At 45.5% G+C, this 19,725-nt stretch overlaps 1 protein-coding gene across 2 annotated transcripts in view; it reads right to left on the bottom strand.

Moving 5' to 3' along the window:
• Positions 1 to 19,725, bottom strand: part of DLG2 (discs large MAGUK scaffold protein 2) — a 1,534,662-nt gene that overhangs the window by 1,499,115 nt on the left and 15,822 nt on the right. For both annotated transcript variants that reach the window (XM_069759326.1, XM_069759327.1), the window contains exon 2: positions 8,223 to 8,354. In XM_069759326.1, the coding sequence (XP_069615427.1) occupies positions 8,223 to 8,354 (132 nt within the window). The remainder of the gene's footprint in view (positions 1 to 8,222; positions 8,355 to 19,725) is intronic.

The raw sequence follows: 19,725 nt of genomic DNA, 5'->3' as shown, positions 1-19,725 counted from the left end.
GGTTAAACGTTTCAGTGCCTCAGTCTTTCATTTGGACAATAGCCATCTATCCAGGATCGGGATCGTCACCGCTGGGAGAACCTGCTGCTGATCAAGTAAGTGCCTGTCCCCTCATGATACCCCTTACACTGTGCATTGCCTGAGGCCACAGCAGCGGGTCAAGCCACCCGTGACATCCCCCTCAAGAGACAGACTCCATTGGTCCGGTGCTGGGTATCCCGGTCTCCTGGGCGTCACAATTGGCATCACGAACAGGATTCAGCCAGCCCGTATACCGGGTATTGTGTGCCATGATTGGAGTCCAAAATTGTGAAAACTTGGATGAACAATCTTGAAAATTGACTTTATTAAAGAAAATTCCATATCCCATTGAAAACTATTGAAAGTGACTTTTCCCCATTGGTTATAATGGAGTAAAGATGGCCGCTATCCCCTGAGGTAATCACTTCATAACCGTTAGGCACGAGACTGTTAATTGAGCTACGCCATCACCTGAGCCCCAGTCTAACTGAAAAACTTCAGAATCCGCCATTACAGAGCGCGGTGGGTGGGAGCAGCAGGGGGCGTGTCATTGTGGGCGGCACCAAGCTGAGCGCTCTGACGTCAGAGCAAGGGGAAAACCAATCCTGCTGCACAGCGGAACGAATCTACACTATCCCGACGGAAGCAGAGGACCGGAAGGGTCCGGATTAACTAAGGGGGCACAGTATGTCGCAGCACGGAGACGCCGCAGCACCCGGCGACGCTAATGCAGCTGAAAGACAGAGTGTCGATAGAGAGTCCGGTAGCGCAGCGGTGCAAGGAGTGGCGCCCATCATGCCGGTGCTGATGCCATATACCCCGGTTGGCCCGTGGCTTCCAATGTATGAAGGTGAGCCTAATACCCTTGACGATTTCAGAGAAAAGATGCTGGCCCATTTTGACATGTTCCCCGTGGGTGAAGTTCAGCGTGTTAGTCTCCTGATGATGCAGTTAAGTGGCCATGCTAAGCGAGAAGTCACAGCATGGGCAGCTGATCTAAAAGGCACTGTTGAACGCATATTTGCTGGATTAAAAGCTACATTTGAAACCACTGCCAGCAGCAAAGCTAAAGTACGATTCTTTAATTGCAAACAAAAAGTTAATGAGGGCGTGAGAGACTTTGCCTTAAACCTGCAGGAAGCCCTTAAATCACTTACACTGGCTGAACCCATTTTTAACACCGGAGCGGATAAACTGCTAAGAGATCAATTTATTGAGGGACTCTACATCCCTTCTCACCGGGGGCATGTGAGCATGCTTGTTTTTAAGAACCCTGAATTGACATTTGCCCAATTAAAAGAGAGCGTTATACGTCTCCAGCTGGCAGAGGCACCTCGGGATCAGGATCCTGCGCAACTCATGGCAGAGGCTCCTCAACAACATGGAGTACCAGTGACATCAGCTATGTCCGGGGCCATTGCTAAGCCCCTGGGGCCCAGTACTAATGAGGCTCTTCAACAAAAGCTTGACTCTTTAGCTGATGTTGTTGCTTCAATGGCTAAAACCATGCAGGAGATGAGAGGACCTAAGATGGAGTTGTCAAACCGTAGAGATGATGTTCCATGGATGAGACCCCGGAATTACCCGACATGGAGAGGACGACCCCGCGACCGCACCCAACCGTATGGACAGCCCATTTGCCGCCGTTGCCAGCAGCCAGGCCACTTTGCACGAGATTGTGATTTAAATGGGAATCCCCTGGGAATGCGGGCCGCTTCGCAGGAATGAACTTTCAAGGCCCAACACCCTGGCACGACAGGTACATCGGAGGACGACCCATTATCCCTATCGTGCTGGACGGAATGCCCCTCAATGCTTTGCTGGACACAGGTTCCCAGATTTCATCTATACCGTATATCCTTTATAAGAGGTACTGGGCTGATGCAGATATTGATAAAGGGCCCTCTGATGTTGAACTAGATATATGGGCCAGTAATGGTAAGTTGGTACCGAAACTAGAATTCAGGGAGATGACCATAAAGATTGGTAAAGTAGAATTGAAGAAACAGGGTATAAATGTTGATGTTGACCGGCGGAACTGTGAACCAACTGTATTGATAGGAATGAATGTGTTAGAGAACTGCTTTTCCGAAGTCATTTCTGTCTTACAGCAAATTGCTGAAACTGCCCAATCCTGCCAGCAGAGAGTTCTCCGGAGGGAAATAAAAGTATTGATGTTAAGGCAACAGGTAGAAGTTGCAGGTGGAGAAATCGGCAGTGTGAGGGTAAGTGATCCAACGTCTATTGTAATCCCACCAAAAACAGAAATGCTGGTATGGTGTAGAGCAGCCATTGGTACTAAGGGACGAGATTATCAAGCCTTAATAGAACCAGTGTACACCGACAGCAGGCCCACTATACTCACAGCACGAGGGATAGTCGAGGTACACCGGGGACGAGTGCCGGTACGACTTTTGAACTGTGGAGAGGAAGAGGTCACTTTGCCAAGGTATGCTACAATGGCAAAGCTATATACTGTTGACAACAATGCCATCACAACCATTGAGCCCTTAGAACCAACCTGTCAGGTGGAAGGCAACGGCTCAGACGGAGAATTGGAGGATTGGTGCCAACAGCTACACGTGGGCATAAATTCAACAACTACCCATCAAAAACAAGGGGTGTATAGGCTAGTGACGGAATATGAACAAGTCTTCAGTAAACACCCATTGGACTTCGGACGGATAGAAGGGGTAGAACACACAATCCCCACAGGTGACCATCCCCCAATAAAAGAAAGATATAGACCCATACCGCCCGCTCACTATCAATGTGCAAAAGATATGCTGAGGGAAATGAAACAGGCCGGGGTAATAAGAGACAGCTGTAGCCCCTGGGCGGCCCCTCTAGTGATTGTCAAAAAAAAAGATGGAACTATGAGAATGTGCGTAGACTACCGGCAGATTAATAACATCACCCATAAAGATGCCTACCCCTTGCCTAGGATAGAAGAGTCCTTGACTGCTTTGAAATCTGCTAATTATTTTTCCACCTTAGACTTAACAAGCGGGTATTGGCAAGTCCCTGTGGCTGAGAGAGATAAGGAAAAGACGGCATTCACCACACCAATGGGTCTAAGTGAATTTAATCGCATGCCGTTCGGACTCTGCAATGCATCCGGTACCTTCCAGCGGCTGATGGAATGCTGCCTCGGACACAAGAACTTCGAGACCGTCCTCCTGTACCTAGATGATGTGATCGTCTACTCAAAGACTTACGAACAACACTTAAAAGACTTGGCAGAAGTGTTCGAAGCCTTATCCAGGTATGGCATGAAAATCAAGCCATCCAAATGTCACCTTCTCAAGCCAAAGGTACAGTACCTGGGACACATCGTGAGTTCGGAGGGAGTAGCACCGGATCCCGAGAAAATAACCGCCATAAGGGATTGGCCGAGACCTACCAGGGCAAAAGAAGTGAGGCAATTCCTGGGATTGGTGGGTTACTATCGCAGATTTATAAAAGGATTTACCAAGTTGGCAGCACCCTTGCAAGACGCCTTGGTAGGGCAGACGAAGAAACCTTCAAACCGAAACCCTCCTTTCCAGTGGAACGACGAAAGGGAAGACTCCTTTGAACAACTAAAGAAGGCACTAACCGGGGAAGAGGTTCTGGCATACCCAGATTACCATCAACCTTTCATCCTCTACACCGATGCCAGTAATGTGGGACTAGGAGCGGTGCTGTCACAAAAGCAAGAAGGTCGGGAGAAAGTCATCGCCTTTGCAAGTAGAAAGCTCCGGCCTACTGAAAGAAATCCAGAAAATTATAGCTCCTTCAAATTGGAACTACTGGCAGTAGTTTGGGCTGTGACGGAGCGTTTCAAACACTATCTGGCCGCTGCAGAATTTATTGTCTATACTGACAACAATCCGTTGACCCACCTGGACACAGCCAAATTAGGTGCGTTAGAACAGCGATGGATAGCCCGGTTATCTAATTACAACTTCAAGATCAAGTATCGAGCAGGTCGCAAGAATGGAAATGCCGATGCCCTATCCCGGATGCCACACTTGAGACATGTAGAAGAAGAAACGGGGGAGCTTGAAGAAATTGAACTACCAGCCTTCCATCATCCCAAGGCAAAACATCATCAGTCAAGTACCTATCAGAAACAACAAGAGGTGAATTTAAATCCGTTAGCACACCATAGATGGGCTGACACCCAAGATAGCAATCCGGCTGTGAAGTTGGTGAAGGAACTGTTAACTGAGCAAAGTGCATATCCCGATGAGGATGCCCCAGAAGAGACGCATCAACTCTGGAAAGAGAGAGGCAAAATGTTCCTGTATCAAGGGAAGCTCTGTAGAAGGTACACCAATCCGAAAACACATGAATTGGTTTGGCAGATTATCGTGCCTAAACAAGATGTCAAGATGGTCCTCGAAGCTTACCATAATGGTGCTGGTCACTTTGGTTGGAAAAAGTTAGAAGTACTTCTAAGAGAAAGATTTTATTGGGTCGGGATGAGAAAATCAATCGAACAGTGGTGCAGAAATTGTGGCCCGTGCAACCTCAGAAGAAACGATCAAAAGAACCAAAGAGCACCACTGCAGCCCATAATCACCAAACAACCACTTGAACTTGTAGCCATAGACCACGTGAAGTTAATACCAAGCCGGTCCGGCTATGTCTATGCCTTGACCATCGTGGACCATTATTCACGCTTCTTGGTAGTAGTACCCGTAAAAGATCTGACAGCAAAAACAGCAGCCAAAGCGTTCCAAACGTACTTTTGTAGACCCCATGGATATCCGGAACAGGTTCTCACCGACCAAGGTACAGCCTTTGAATCAGAGATCTTCAGAGAATTCTGTAATATGTATGGTTGCAAAAAGATCAGGACGACGGCCTATCATCCACAAACAAACGGCTTATGCGAGAAGATGAACCATATTGTAATAGACCTACTAAAGACTTTACCTGAGACAGAAAGGAATCAATGGCCAGAGAAATTGCCTGACTTGGTGGATCTGTATAATCATGTCCCGGTGAGTTCCACCAACTGCACCCCAGCTTATCTTATGCGTGCAAGACCCGGCCAATTACCAATCGATCTAGAAATGGGAATTCTGAAACCAGACGCAGAAGTTCAAGACTCCAATTGGGATATCATACGGCAAAAGCAGTATCGCCAAGTGCAAGAGAGTGTGGAAAGAAGCCTTCAGCAAACTAGAGAAAGACAAGAGCGAACTTTCAACCAGAATGTTCTAGCGACCCCATTAAGACCGGGTGACCAAGTACTCAAGAGAAATCGTCGAACCAATAAACTGGACAATCAGTGGGAAGCTGTACCCTACACAGTTTTACCAACAAGAGTGGATAATCCTAAAATGTGTCTCATTAGCAAAAACGGAGGCTTAACATCTGTACTAGTGTCAAGAGACAATCTTAAATTATGTCCGGAAGCATTGAAAGAGCCAGACGTTGTCCAGCCAGAACCAGAAGTTATTCAACCCATACAGGTTCAACCAATAAAGGAAAAAGAAGAGGAAGTGTATCACACCTGTATAGGAGACTTTCCCAAAACCCTACTAACATACCATGGTGCAGTAGTGGTTCCCATGGTGGCCTTTTACCCAACACCGAACCCAATACCAGAAGTCCCAAGACAGGAAGAGGCTGACCCCGTACTACGGGAGGTTCCAGGCCAGGAAGAACAGATTCCTGGTCAGAGTAATCCCATTCACGGTGGACTTGCCAACTCCATAGTCGTGGAATTATCTTTAGCAGAGCGGGCAGATACTACATCCGCAGTAGACAGTAGTACACCACATGAAGAGACACCGCTATTACGTAGATCACAGCGTAGTACCCAGGGTCAATTACCGGCCAGGTATGCAGATTACCAACTATAAAGCTCATAATGTGAATTGTATATATGTTATGCCGTATATAGTTAAACAGAAAATGTAGTATAGTCATTGTTATCAGTCTGCAACGTTTAAGCCCAGTGCCTACAGAGACTTGTCTGTATGAACTTCTTGCATATTCTTGAACTTTTTATCAGCCCGGAGGCACTAAATCAAAGCTCCGGAAAGACTGCTTTTTGAACTTTGCTTTTTGCTCTTTTTGAACTTTCTTTAGACTTTATATTGATAACTCCGTTGGAAAAATGGAACTAAATTCCTGGACACTAAGTACAGTGCCTTTCCTAATACCTTCAAGGATAGAACTGTATTAATGGACGCTATTTGAAGTGACTCTTTTTACAGAACTCTATTTTTGTTTCCTTGAGTGGTTTTTGTAACTTTTCATTTTTAAGACTCTGTACATATTAATTGTTATTTCAAAATGTTATTGTCCCACAGTCCCGGAGTACTGTTCTTAACTAAGGGGGAATGTGGCACCCCTAGGGGTATTTGCCACAAAAATAGTTACTGACAGTAAAATACAAATACTAAAATAGCAAGACTGCACTACCACCTCCGGCCAGAAGGGGGAGCCTCAGAGACTCCCCTTGATCCATTCTGGTCTGAGAGAAGAAATGGCAGTTGGGCCAAGGAGCTGAAAGTGAGAGGTCATACAGCTGAATCTCTAACAGCCCTGTGACTGTTACCAGGCCTAAATCACCGGCCTGAGGAGAAGAGGGATAGAGAAAAAGGACATTGTGAGAACAGGGTAGCATTAATCACTACCCAGAACAGGCGCAAAGACGGATACCGGATCCGTGGCTGTATTCATTATATATAATACAGCAACCGGAAAAACGTGAGGTGATATCAGCTTCACTAGGGCCGGACGCAGCAACAGATACAGAGTTCAGCGGTACTCCCAGAGGGGGTAAACCGATAAAAGGACTCGGGTTGCCCGTCGAACCAGGACCCGGAGGGGACAGATTGGGCCGGCAGCCAGTTCACATACAGCAGCAGGGCCACACAGAAATTGCGCACAATAAGAGGCGAAGACCCCGGCAGGGTCAAAGTAACTCAGAGTTCCCATACAGACTCCGGTGACAGGACTGGTTGTAAATCCCTTTATGTTAAAGTAAACTGGTTAAACGTTTCAGTGCCTCAGTCTTTCATTTGGACAATAGCCATCTATCCAGGATCGAGATCGTCACCGCTGGGAGAACCTGCTGCTGATCAAGTAAGTGCCTGTCCCCTCACGATACCCCTTACACTGTGCATTGCCTGAGGCCACAGCAGCGGGTCAAGCCACCCGTGACATCCCCCTCATGAGACAGACTCCATTGGTCCGGTGCTGGGTATCCCGGTCTCCTGGGCGTCACACTATATACTACATGGCTCCTATACACTACGTGGTCTGTGCTATATACTATGTGGCTGCTATATACATACATAAATACATATTCTAGAATACCCGATGCATTAGAATCGGGCCACCATCTAGTAACAATATAATATGCCATAGTAGAAAGAAGTCCCGATGTATGCCATCTAAGTAATAAGCCACCTTATATGCCACCCTGGAAACAAGTTACTGTCTATTTCAATATCATCATATGCCACATACGCCATCTTAGGCATAGGCCACCAGCCATACCACCATAATCATGAATAGGGGGAGTAGTAGTATGCCACCATTAAGTGTGCCATCCAGGTATCTTACCGTGAATGCAATCTGTTATATCACCAAATAGGCCATCAAAGTATAATATCCTCATGTAGGCCACTCTGTACGCTATCGTAGCATAATACCTCCATGTAGGCCACTATACACGCCATCGTAGCATAATGCCCCCATGTAAGCCACTCTATATGCCATCGTAGCATAATACCCCCATGTAGGCCACTCTATATGCCAACCTAGAAACGGGTCACTGAATATAGCACTTTAACTTTGCCATCCAATTATTATGCAATCAGGTATACCACCAAATCCTAGTAATATGCCAACTAAATATTATTGCCCAATTAACCAATAAATATGCGATATTACTAAAATGTACCAATATGTGCCCTCATAGAAACATGACGCCACTTATGCATGTCTGCTACTATAGCAATATGCCAACTAGCATACCACCATCCAGGCTATCAATATACCAACATTGCATCCTAGAAGTATCCCGCCTAGTCAGCCACCACATACATACCCTTATAATTATTTATATGCACTGCTCCCAGCAGCTACATTTTTCTTCAGTGCAATTATACGCGCTTTACCCAGCACCTGCGGCTCTTGGTGGGCATCAGGGCATCATCAGCCTCACCCATGAGCCCTGTACGGCCACTTACCTATTAATGCTTGGAACAAGTTACTTCTGAACATACGGACGACCTTCTGTATCGCCTGCCGGAGCTGCCTCTCCTCGGGCTTCTGCAACCGGCGGCAATATCCCTCCAGGAGTGACAGCGCTCGCTCAGTGTCTGTAAGGAAAAAGGAAGAAAACTTAACAACAATCAAAGGATACAAAAAAGTTTAACGTCTCCCCCTTTAATCCCATTTTCCATCTGAGTCCATTATCATCCTTCCCATACATAATCTGAAAAGATATGCAATTGATGAATGGGTAGAGATGAGATAGACAGAAAGCTAAAGAGTTAATAAATATGAGATAGATAGATAGATAGATAGATAGATAGATAGATAGATTAAAAAAAATTATTCCTAGATAGGCAATAGATACCTATTGATCTATTATCTATCTATCTATTATCTATCTAGGAATCATTTATCTATTATCTATTATTTATCTATTATCTATCTATTGTTTATTATCCATCTCTATTGATCTATATATTTATTAATAAATGGATAATAGATGATAGATAGATAATAGATAGATAAGTAGATAATATATATATTATTATTATTTAATTATATAGCACCATTGATTCCATGGTGCTGTACATGAGAAGGGGTTACATACAAGTTACAGATATCACTTACAGTAAACAAACTAACAATGACAGACTGATACAGAGGGGCGAGGACCCTGCCCTTGCGGGCTTACATTCTACAGGATTATGGGGAAGGAGACAGTAGGTTGAGGATTGCAGGAGCTCCGATGTTGGTGAGGCGGTAGCTCCGGTGTTGGTGAGGCGGTAGCTTCAGTAGTGGTGAGAAGGCAGCGGGGTCAGTGCAGGCTGTAGGCTTTCCTGAAGAGATGGGTTTTCCGTCTGAAAGATCCGAATGTGGTTGCTAGTCGGACGTGTTGGGGCAGAGAGTTCCAGAGGATGGGGGATATTCGGGAGAAGTCTTGGAGGCGATTGGATAAGGCGCAAATAAGTGTGGAGGAGAGAAGGAGGTCTTGGGAGGACCGGAGATTATGTGAGGGAAGATATCGGGAGATTAGTTCAGAGATACTGTATATGGAGGAGACAGGTTGTGGATGGTTTGTAGGTCAGTGTTAGTAATTTGAACTGGATACGCTGAGGGAATGGGAGCCAGTGAAGATATTTGCAGAGGGGGGAAGCAGAGGAATAGCAAGGAGAGAGATGAATTAGTCGGGCAGCAGAGTTAAGGATGGACTGGAGAGGTGCAAGGGTGTTAGCAGGGAGGCCACAGAAAAGGATGTTGCAGTAGTCAAGGCGGGAGATGATGAGGGCATGCACAAGCATTTTAGTAGATTGACGGTTGAGGAAAGGATGGATTCTGGAGATATTTTTGAGGTGGAGGCGACAGGAGGTGGACAGAGCTTGGATGTTTGAAGGACAGGGCAGAGTCAAAGGTTACTCCGAGGCAGTGGACTTCTGGTATGGGGGAAAGCATGATGTCATTGATTGCGATAGATAGGTCAGGTAAGGAAGATCTATGGGATGGAGGAAAGATGATGAGTTCAGATTTGTCCACATTGAGTTTGAGGAAGTGAGAGGAGAAGAAGGAGGATATGGCTGACAGACACTCTGGGATTCTGGACAGCCAAACGGTGACGTCTGGGCCAGAGAGGTAGATCTGAGTGTCATCAGCATAGAGGTGGTACTGGAATCCATGGGACTTTATGAGTTGTCCCAGGCCAAGTGTATAGATTGAGAAGAGTAGGGGTCCTAGAACAGAGCCTTGGGGAACTCCAACAGAGAGAGGGTGGGATGAGGAGGTAGTGTGGGAGTGGGAGACGCCGAATGTGCGGTTGGAAAGGTACGAGGAGATCCAAGATAGGTCGAGATCTTTGATGCCAAAGGAGGAGAGGATCTGTAGTAGGAGACAGTGGTCAACTGTGTCGAAAGCAGAGGACAGGTCTAGGAGGAGGAGTACAGAGTATTATCCGTTTGCTTTGGTGGTAAGTAGGTCATTAGTGATTTTGGTCAGGGCTGTCTCAGTTGAGTGATGGGGTGGAAACCAGATTGTAGATTGTCAAAGAGCAAGTTAGATGAGAGGTGGGAGGAGAGTTCAGCATGGACGTGCTGCTCCAGGAGTTCGGAAGCGAATGGGAGCAGCGATATTAGGCGATAGCTGGACATAGCAGTTGGATCGAGGGTTGGCTTTTTAAGGATAGGCGTGATTGTGGCATGTTTGAAAGCAGAAGGGAAGGTGCCAGAAGTTAGTGATAGGTTGAAGAGGTGGGTTAGGGATGGGATAAGAGTGGTGGTGAGGTTGGGGATTAGGTGGGATGGGATGGGGTCGAGCACACAGGTGGTGAGATGCGATTTGGAGAGGACACAATAAAGCCCCCCTTCAGTGATGTTGGATAGGGAGGTTATGGGGTTTGGGCATTGGTCTAGTATACAAAGGGGTTGTGGTGGTTGATCAATGAAGACTTGCCTTGTCTGGTCGATCTTATTTTTAAAGTGTGGCAAAGTCCTCAGCAGAGATGAGGGAGGTTGGAGGGGGCAGTGGGGGACAGAGGAGGGAGTTAAAGGTTTTGAATAAGTGTTTGGGGTTGTAGGATAGGGAAGATACGAGGGGACGGGGGTAATACCCATGGAGCTATTAATATCAGCCCGCAGCTGTCTGCATAGCCTTTGCTGGTTATTAAAATGGGAGATCCAAAAAACAATGACGTGGGGTCCCTCCATAATTAATAACCAGCAAAGACTATAGAGACAGCTGGTATTAATAGCCTAGGAAGGGGCCATGGATATTGCCCCCCCTAGTTAAAAACATCATCACTCAACTCCCCAGAAAAGGCACATCTCTAAGATGCACCAATCTGTTACTTAGACTCTCTCTTCCCACTTGCCTTGTAGCGGTGGCAAGTGGGGTAATAGTTGGGGGGTTGATGTCACCGTGTCAAGCCCCGAGGTTAGTAATGGAGAGGCGTCAATAAAACACCCCCATTACTAACCCCATAGTCACATTGTAAGAAAACACAGACACCCAGAAAAAAGTCCTTTAATTGAAAGAAAGACACAGACTCCTTTGATATTCTTAATTAAACCATACTTATGACCTCACCTAATTCCACCGGAGCCCTCGATCTCCTGTAATAAAAGTAAAATAAAAAACAACAATATACCATGCCTGTCGTTCTGTCCCACGCCTTAATCCAAGTCTGGGGGATAATTAGTTTTCAACTAGGACGGTGCCAAGATGTGACCGTCCAGGCTGAGAACCACTGGTGAATGAGCTGCTGGGAGCGCAGCTTCAGTGACATCACTGAGGGTCGTCAAGTAGGCCTGTTTAGCAGAGGTGAGAGCAGATTTAAAAGCAAGTGTTGCTTGTTTCAATACAGTGAAGTCATCTTGCTAGTGTGTTTTCTTCCAACGCCGCTCTGCAACCCTGGACATTTGCCGGTGCTTTTTAGTGGTGTTATTGTGCCAAGGTTGTCTATTGATACGTTGCACTCTGCCATGGACGAGAGGGGCAACCGTGTCAATAGCTGATGCGAGGCACTGATGTGGCATTGTAGAAAACAGCGGCACTGTCTGTGTCGTGGAGTGAGGATATGGATGCCAGTGGTAGGATGGAGTCAGAGAGTGTGTGGGTGTCTAGGTGTGCAAGGTTTCTGCGGGGGAGAGGGGGTGCATGTTGCTGGACATGGGTGACCTAAACCACTCGGGTCCATGGTATGCCTATGACAACATATAAAGGCAATACAAAACAATCCTCAGGTGGAAGGTGCAGAGTTACATCTCTACCAACATTAGCCCACCAAAAATAACTCCTTCTGGGAACTATGGAACCACATGGGCACAAAAAGCAAGAAAAACAACATCCATATCCAAAAAGGCAATATCCGGCTCCAGTACTTTAGGGCAGGGCCGCCATCAGGGCAGTAATGCCCTTATTGGCATATGGGGCCCAGTGAGCAGAGAGGGTCCAGACAGGGCCCCACTGTACTCACCGGGTCCCAGGGGCAGGAGGAGTCTGCCCGTTCAGTAACTGAACGCATGGTCAGTTAAAATCTATTACTGTGCGGGCCCGCATGGCAATAGTAACAAGCTGCCAGTCAATCACAGGCCGGCAGCTGACGTTGGAAGGAGGAGATGACCACACTTGACCACGGCCACGTAAGGAGAAAGGTTTTTTTTGTTTGTTTTTGTTTTAGTGAAAGCGGCAAGCCACAATAAGAAGACAAATTGGGCAAGATCATGGGACACATAGAGCAGGATGGAGATCTATGGGGCAGGATGGAGACAGATGGGGCAGCAGCATCATGGGACACATGGGGCAGAATCATGGGACACATGGGGCAGATAAGTCAGGATCATGGGAGAGATGGTGCAGGATCATGGGACAGATGGGGCACGATAATGTGACAGATTGGTCAGGATCAAGGGACAGGTGGGGTGGGATCATGGGACAGATTGGGCAGGATCATGGGACAGATGGGTGCAAGCAGTGCTCTAGACAACTTATTTTCTGCAGAAATAAGTCCTGGTTGGAAGAAGTGATGGTGGTCTGAGCTGGATGATGAAGAAAAACTAAGTTGAAGGACTTCAAATAGAGATGTCACTGGTGAGTCAGTGTGTTACCTATACACTATATAGTATATACAGAGTTCCTGTATGTAATGCCACTGGTGATCACTGTAATATCTGTACACTGACACTACATACAGAGCTCCTGTGTATGTCAGTGGTAATCACTGTATTGCCTATACACAGAGCTCCTGTGTGTAATGTCTCTGGTGATCACTGTATTAGCTGTACACTATATACAGAGCTCCTGTGTATAATGTCACTGGTGATCTCTGCATTACCGGTACACTATATACAGAGCTCCTGTGTATAAAGCCACTGGTGATCACTGTATCACCTGTACTAGGCAGCGCTGGCTTCTTGGCTTTTTTTTTCATATTGGTTTGTGGCTGACCACCACTTTGGCTGTGCGCGCTTGGTTATGCACGCAATTTTATCTGTCTTTATCGTGATTGACCTAGGTTGTGGTACACACTTGCAGCAGCCCTACCCTCTCTCATAGGCTCTACTTGAGTATGCATCTGTGTCTGGGCCTGTTTCACCCTTCATCTATAGTTGCTGGTCTGGCAGTGTGGAGGTCAGATCTGAAATGTCCGGACATCTTATGCGGACATGGTCGAACTTTATCTGCGCTTGCCCTTTTGGCGCCATGGGAGTGTTTCAGAAATGCTTCAGGTATGTTTGTATTTAATAGAGTCTGGCTTTTAATACATTTAGGAAGCCGTAATGGCAAAGCGTATAAAAAAAAAACGTAGAGTAGGACTGCCACTATCTGAGAATGCCGTGACATGGCGGGGTAGCTCAAAGAATTGATTGTTTGCTAGAAGTCTCAGTTTAAACAGTTAGAAATTAATATGTGCATATGCACTTTATGTATTGCGTGATGACCATAGACAGCGCTGGCTTCTTGGCTTTTTTTATCACCTGTACTCTGACAGTATAGATTGTATTATATGTACAGAGCTCCTGTGTATAATGGTACTTATGATATTACTTTTTTTTTTAAATTAATGATCAGTATTGTAGTATTCGGTCACTATGGAGCGGTAATATGTAACGTGGTCATGGTGTGGCGGTATTTGTTCGATGGGAACTGCAAATGTGTGATTGGTGAGGATGTGGTGCAGAAGTGGAGCTTTTCCACTGGTGGTACTGTGGAAGGTTCAAGTGGTGGAGGCGGAGTGGAGCCTGGGCAGAGTCTCAAGGAGGCCCGGATATGTTGTCAGTATGGGGCCCTGAAATTCCTGGTGTCTATAAAGACATCCCGAAGGAAGGACTAAGCCAAGAACAGAAAAACATGATGGCAAAACTAAAGGCAATGGAGGAAAAAGCATTACTGGAAGTTAGAGAGAGAATCTCTTCCATAAGGTGTAGAAAAGCCAGTGGCCTGAACAGAATCCCACCAGAAATGCTGAAGTAGAGCCCACCAGAAGAAATACAGGCATCAGTGGTTAAACTGTTCAATATTGTACTGGCTACTTCCCTCATACCTGGAACCAAGGCCTCATCACACCCATCCACAAGAGTGGGGACAGGTATGACCCTGCCAACTACAAAGCCATATGTGTTGTGGAATGCGACTGGTCATGTGATTAATGGACGGTATGTATCATAAACAGAGGTAGGTGGCCCTGTGATGGAAGCCTGGGCGTGTTTAGCTCAGCAGATCTACTGCTGAGGGATTTGTTTTACATTGGGAAGGCTTCCAGGTGACTTGGAGAGATGGGTGGGTCCAGTCACCTACAAACCCACCCAAAGGGGTGTGTCTGAACACCTAAGATGGTTTTGTGTTTGAGGACCTGCGGTGATGTCACGACCACCTGACTGGCCATGTGATAGGTACCTGAGAGTGGTTAGGGATATGTAATGGAGGTGTGTTTGGCATATGGGAGCGAGTGCTGGCTAGTCTGAGCCAGAGCAAGGAGGCATGTGAGATATCTCCGGAGTGGACGGTCTGATAACCGTGAGTGATACTGACCGGATTCAGTGAGAGACATCTGTGGGATACCTCTGAGGATAAGAGGCATCCGGGAACCTGTGTGGCCGACACCAACAGTTACTGATAGGGATCCGTGTTATACTGACCGGGGTCAGAGAGAGAGAGACTGTGGTTCCACTATAGAGCCGAATGTGTAATGGACAGCGTACAGGCTGTTGCACGCTAACCAGTTCCTGAGGTGCGGTTTATGCTGATGTTATAATAAACTGAAATAAGACTGTTTATGTGAAAAAGCGTCCTTGTGTGCGTTTATCCCGTTGCCAAGCGAGTGTCCCCCAAGACACGCAGTAAGTGCCATCTTACAGTGTCAATGTGTCAGCAGCAACATGGGAGAACTGTTCAGCAATATCCTGAGCCAGAGGATCCTCAGTTTCCTCACCAAGCACAACATCCTCATCAAAAGCCAAACAGGGTTGCCGCACCACCGACCACATCTACACCCTGCACAGCCTCATTCAGAGCAATGTCCACAACATGAAGCACGGGAATATATATGCCTGTTTTGTAGACTTCAAGAAGGCCTTTGCATCGGTCTGGCACCCGGGTCGATTTTTGAAACAGCTTAGGAGCGGAATAGGAGGAAAGACCTATGATGTAATCAAAAGCTCCTACACCGAGAACCGCCGCAGCATGAGTGGGAACAGTAGAAGAATGGCTGATTTTCAACAGAGCTGTGGAGTCAGACAGGGCTGCACCCTAAGCCCAACGCTCTTCAACTTTTACATCAATGAGCTGGCCACTGCTCTGGAACCCTTCGGCGCACCAGGTTTCACATTCCATTATGCCCAGGTGAAACTCTTGTTGTATGCTGATGACCTACTGCTGCTGTCACCAACTGAGAAAGGCCTCCAAGACAACCTGAAAATCTTGGAGAAATTCAGCTCCACATGGGCACTACCCATCAACCCAAAGAAAACCAACATCATGGGGTTCCAGAGGAGAAAGCCAAGATCGGAACAGCCCCCTTTATTTGTGCTAAACTATTGTACTCTTACATGAACAGTTAGATACACCTCCATGAGCCTGTAAATTCACCAGTCAGGGAACTTCAAACAATCCAAAGAGACTCTGAAGGACAAAGGGCGAAACCTTCTATGTCATCTGAAGGAAACTATCACCTGAAGCCGCCAGTGAGAGTTTGCCTAAAAATCTTCAAAGCCATCATCGCTCCAATCCTCCTGCACAACAGTGAAATCAGGGGCCCTCACTCATACCCAGACTGGTCAAGGTGGGATTCCAGCCCAACAGAAATATTACACCTTGAATTCTTGATGTCAAGGAAAATCCCAGTATGTAGCCGGCGCTTCCGTATAGAGATTCTCATAGATGTTATATATAAATATCTGCTTTATTGAGGTAATAAAAAATTGCAGGACAACGTGTTTCGACTTCTACATCCTGGAGTCTTCTTCAGGTCATTAAAAAATAAAAAATATGAAAAGATAAGCTACACTCTCTTTTTATACATTCAACTTCCAAAGGATCAAATAGGGCGGAGTACTATAGAAGATCTAAAGCCCCACCCAGATAAACGAAAAAAAACACCCTATTCCAAAGAGACAAATCCTCCCAGGACAGGTTCTCATTAATGCCCTAATTTACTTGTATCTATATATATACACTATGTATAAGAAACTACCATATAAAATACCATAAAAATAAAAAGCCCCCCAAAAACATTTTCTAAAAAAATTTTTTTATCTTTTTTTTAAATCCCCCCCCAAAAAAATTTTTTCCTTTCTTTCACTCCTCCCTTCTTTATCTTTACTTTTCTCTTTTTCTTTCTTTCCCTTTTCTCTCTCCTTTCAATTTCTCAATAACAATCAAATATTCATAATAACAAAATAATCATAAAAAGAGGTATTCAATCGATATCAAACCCATTATACTGTCCCTTCTACAATATTATTCAGACTTCCTCTACCACATCATTCAAACCATTGGGAAACAAAGCTTGGAGCTGATAAATCCAGAAAGATTCTTTCCTGTTTAGAACTTGGTTCCGATTTGTTATATTTTTCAGGAACATGTTCTACAGGAATCGCCATTAATATTAAACTTTTTTGGGTGTTTAATTAACAAGTGTCTAGATAAGCTGTGTTGGACTAAGCCGACTTTAGCGTTGTGGCGATGCTCATTCATTCTAACACGTAGCGTTTGGGTCGTTCGGCCGACATATTGTAGGCCGCACAAAAAGATGATTACATAAATCACAAAAGCGCTTTCACAGGTTAAATGTGGCTTTATCATAAATTTATTTCCTGTACTGTTAGAGGTTATCGATTTTGCTCCGTGCTGAATAATGGTACAGGTGCAATAATTTTTTGATCTGCATTTGTATACTCCTGCATTTTTTGTTTGTCTCATAGGGTCAGAACCCACATTTTTTCTGGGAACATTACTGGCAGCTATTAGATTTTTAATTGTGCACCCCCTCCTAAAAGTGATACCAGACTGATTTGGTAGAATATTTTTTTTTTTAAAAAAAGAATCCTTTAATAGCAAGTGCCAGTGTTTGTGGCACTGGTGGTTCTGTAATTCCCCCATCTGGTGCAGAGAGCACAGGATAATCTGGTTGCTGATATTTCTTCTACAGACTAGATCAGCCGCACCATCCGCAGAGCTCTAATGCTCAGATACAGCAGACACATTATGATCTCCGTGCTACATTAATCCTGCGCTCTCCTTTTCATTGCCCTCGTTGGCTTTTTCTACTCTAGCGATTTACATCATTTTAGATTCATGTTCCAGATGACTAGTTATGTAATGAACAAAGAGATTACGGAACAAACCCAGCACAAGGATTTACAGCCTAAATGTGGAGCCAATTAGCCAGATTATCTGCAACGATGGCAAAGATGTCCCATCAGTTTACAGATAATTGTGTGTACAGTGTATGGGGATGATTGAGAGAAAGATGGATATTAGATAGATATGTCATAGATGCATAGATGGATTTTGCAACATATTCAAAGGTACAATCAGCCTCCTGTTGATTTTACTTCCGTGTGACAAGCCGATTGCCACACAAGGAATAGTCCTAGTCGGACATCTCAACCACGAAACATATGAACAGAGATGGAAATATGAGCTACATAAAAAAAACTAAAGACCAATTTAAGAAATAGAAGGTTATTATGAGGTCAAAAGTAGGGAAGTCGGGGATGCAGCTGAAGTAGGGGGATGTATAATGAAGCAAATAATTATTTGATCCCTTGCTGATTTTGTAAGTTTGCCCACTGACAAAGACATGAACAGACTATAACTTTAAGGGTAGGTTAATTTTAACATTCAGAGATAGAATATCAAAAATAAAATCCAGAAAATCACATTGTATAAATTATATACACTTATATTTGCATTTTGCAGTGAGAAATAGGTATTTGATCCCTCTGGCAAACAAGACTTAATACTTGGTGGCAAAACCCTTGTTGGCAAGCACAGCAGTCAGACGTTTTTTGTAGTTGATGCTGAGGTTTGCGCACATGTCAGGAGGAACTTTGGTCCACTCCTCTTTGCAGATCATCAGCTTGGCAACTCGGAGCTTCAACTCCCTCCATAAATTTTCTATGGGATTAAAGTCGAGACTGGCTAGGCCACTCCATGACCTTAATGTGCTTCTTTTTGAGCCACTATTTTGTTGACTTGGCTGTATGTTTTGGGTCATTGTCTTGCTGGAAGACCCAGCCAGGACCCATTTTTAATGTCCTGGCGGAGGGAAGGAGGTGATCTCCCATTTCTTGAGGTGAAGTAGTCCTGTGCCCTTAGCAGAGAAAGTCCTCTAAAACATAATGTTTCTACCTTCATGCTTGACAGTGGGGATGGTGTTCTTTAGGTCATAGTCAGCATTGCTCTTCCTCCAAACTCGGCGAGTTGAGTTAATGCCAAAGAGATCAATTTTTGTCTCATCTGACTGTAACAAGATTGCCATGGGGGGTAGTTGTGGCCAAGCTATTTAAAGGCACAGTTCACCAACAGAGTCCACTGAGCACACTATCAGCGAACACCCCCGGTCCATTGCACACAAATGGGACCTGCACAGTTCTTTCCCCATAAATTACCTTCTCCTGGTCACAGCGGTCCAGACGAATAAGAATATGGAAGGCGGCCATTGTCCAACAGGGAAAATAACTTTTTATTGAACAGTGATGAGGAAATGAGGCACGAGTACAACACTGGTTTTCCTACTCTCTCCCTGTCAAGCTTTCCAATCGCGCCCACAGCAGTTGCACCAGCCAAAGTTTAGTGGAATTCCACACGCCGGAGATAACCCCTTCAGAAGCAGGGGCCCTTCTTCCATTTTCTTGCTATTGCACCAACATTTGTCTCCTCACCCAGGGTCTTCCTTATGGTTTTGTAGCCCATTCCAGTTTTGTGCAGGTATATGATCGTGTCCCTGACAAACTTATAGAGCGCTTTGTAGGGGATGCAGCGGAAGTAGAAGATGTAGCTGAAGTCGGGGGATGTAGCTGAAGTAGGAGATGTAGCTGAAGTCGCGGGATGTAGCTGAAGTAGATGTAGCTGAAGTCGGGGGATGTATCTGAAGTCAAGTGATGAAGCTGAATTCGACGGATGGAGCTGAAGTAGGAGATGTTGCTGAAGTAGGGGACAAAGCTGAAGTAGGGGGATGTAGCTGAGGTAGGGGGATGTAGCTGAAGTAGGGCATGTAGCTGAAATAGGGGGATGTAACTGAAGTCGGGGGGATGTAGCTGAAGTAATAGATGTTGCTGATGTAGGGGATGTAGCGGAAGTAGAGAGATGCAACTGAAATAGGGGGATGTAGCTGTAGTAGGAAGATGTAGCTGTAGTACGAAGATGTAGCTGAAGTAGGGGGATGTAGCTGAAGTAGGAGATGTAGCTGAAGTCGGGGACCGCAGCTGAAGTAGGGGACGCAGCTGAAGTAGGGGACGCAGCTGAAGTAGGGGACGCAGCTGAAGT

Source organism: Ranitomeya imitator, chromosome 3 (assembly GCF_032444005.1).
Source record: "Ranitomeya imitator isolate aRanImi1 chromosome 3, aRanImi1.pri, whole genome shotgun sequence".
Taxonomy (NCBI): domain Eukaryota; kingdom Metazoa; phylum Chordata; class Amphibia; order Anura; family Dendrobatidae; genus Ranitomeya; species Ranitomeya imitator.
The sequence above is the reverse complement of the archived record's forward strand: the minus strand, read 5'-3'. Positions and strand labels throughout refer to the sequence as shown.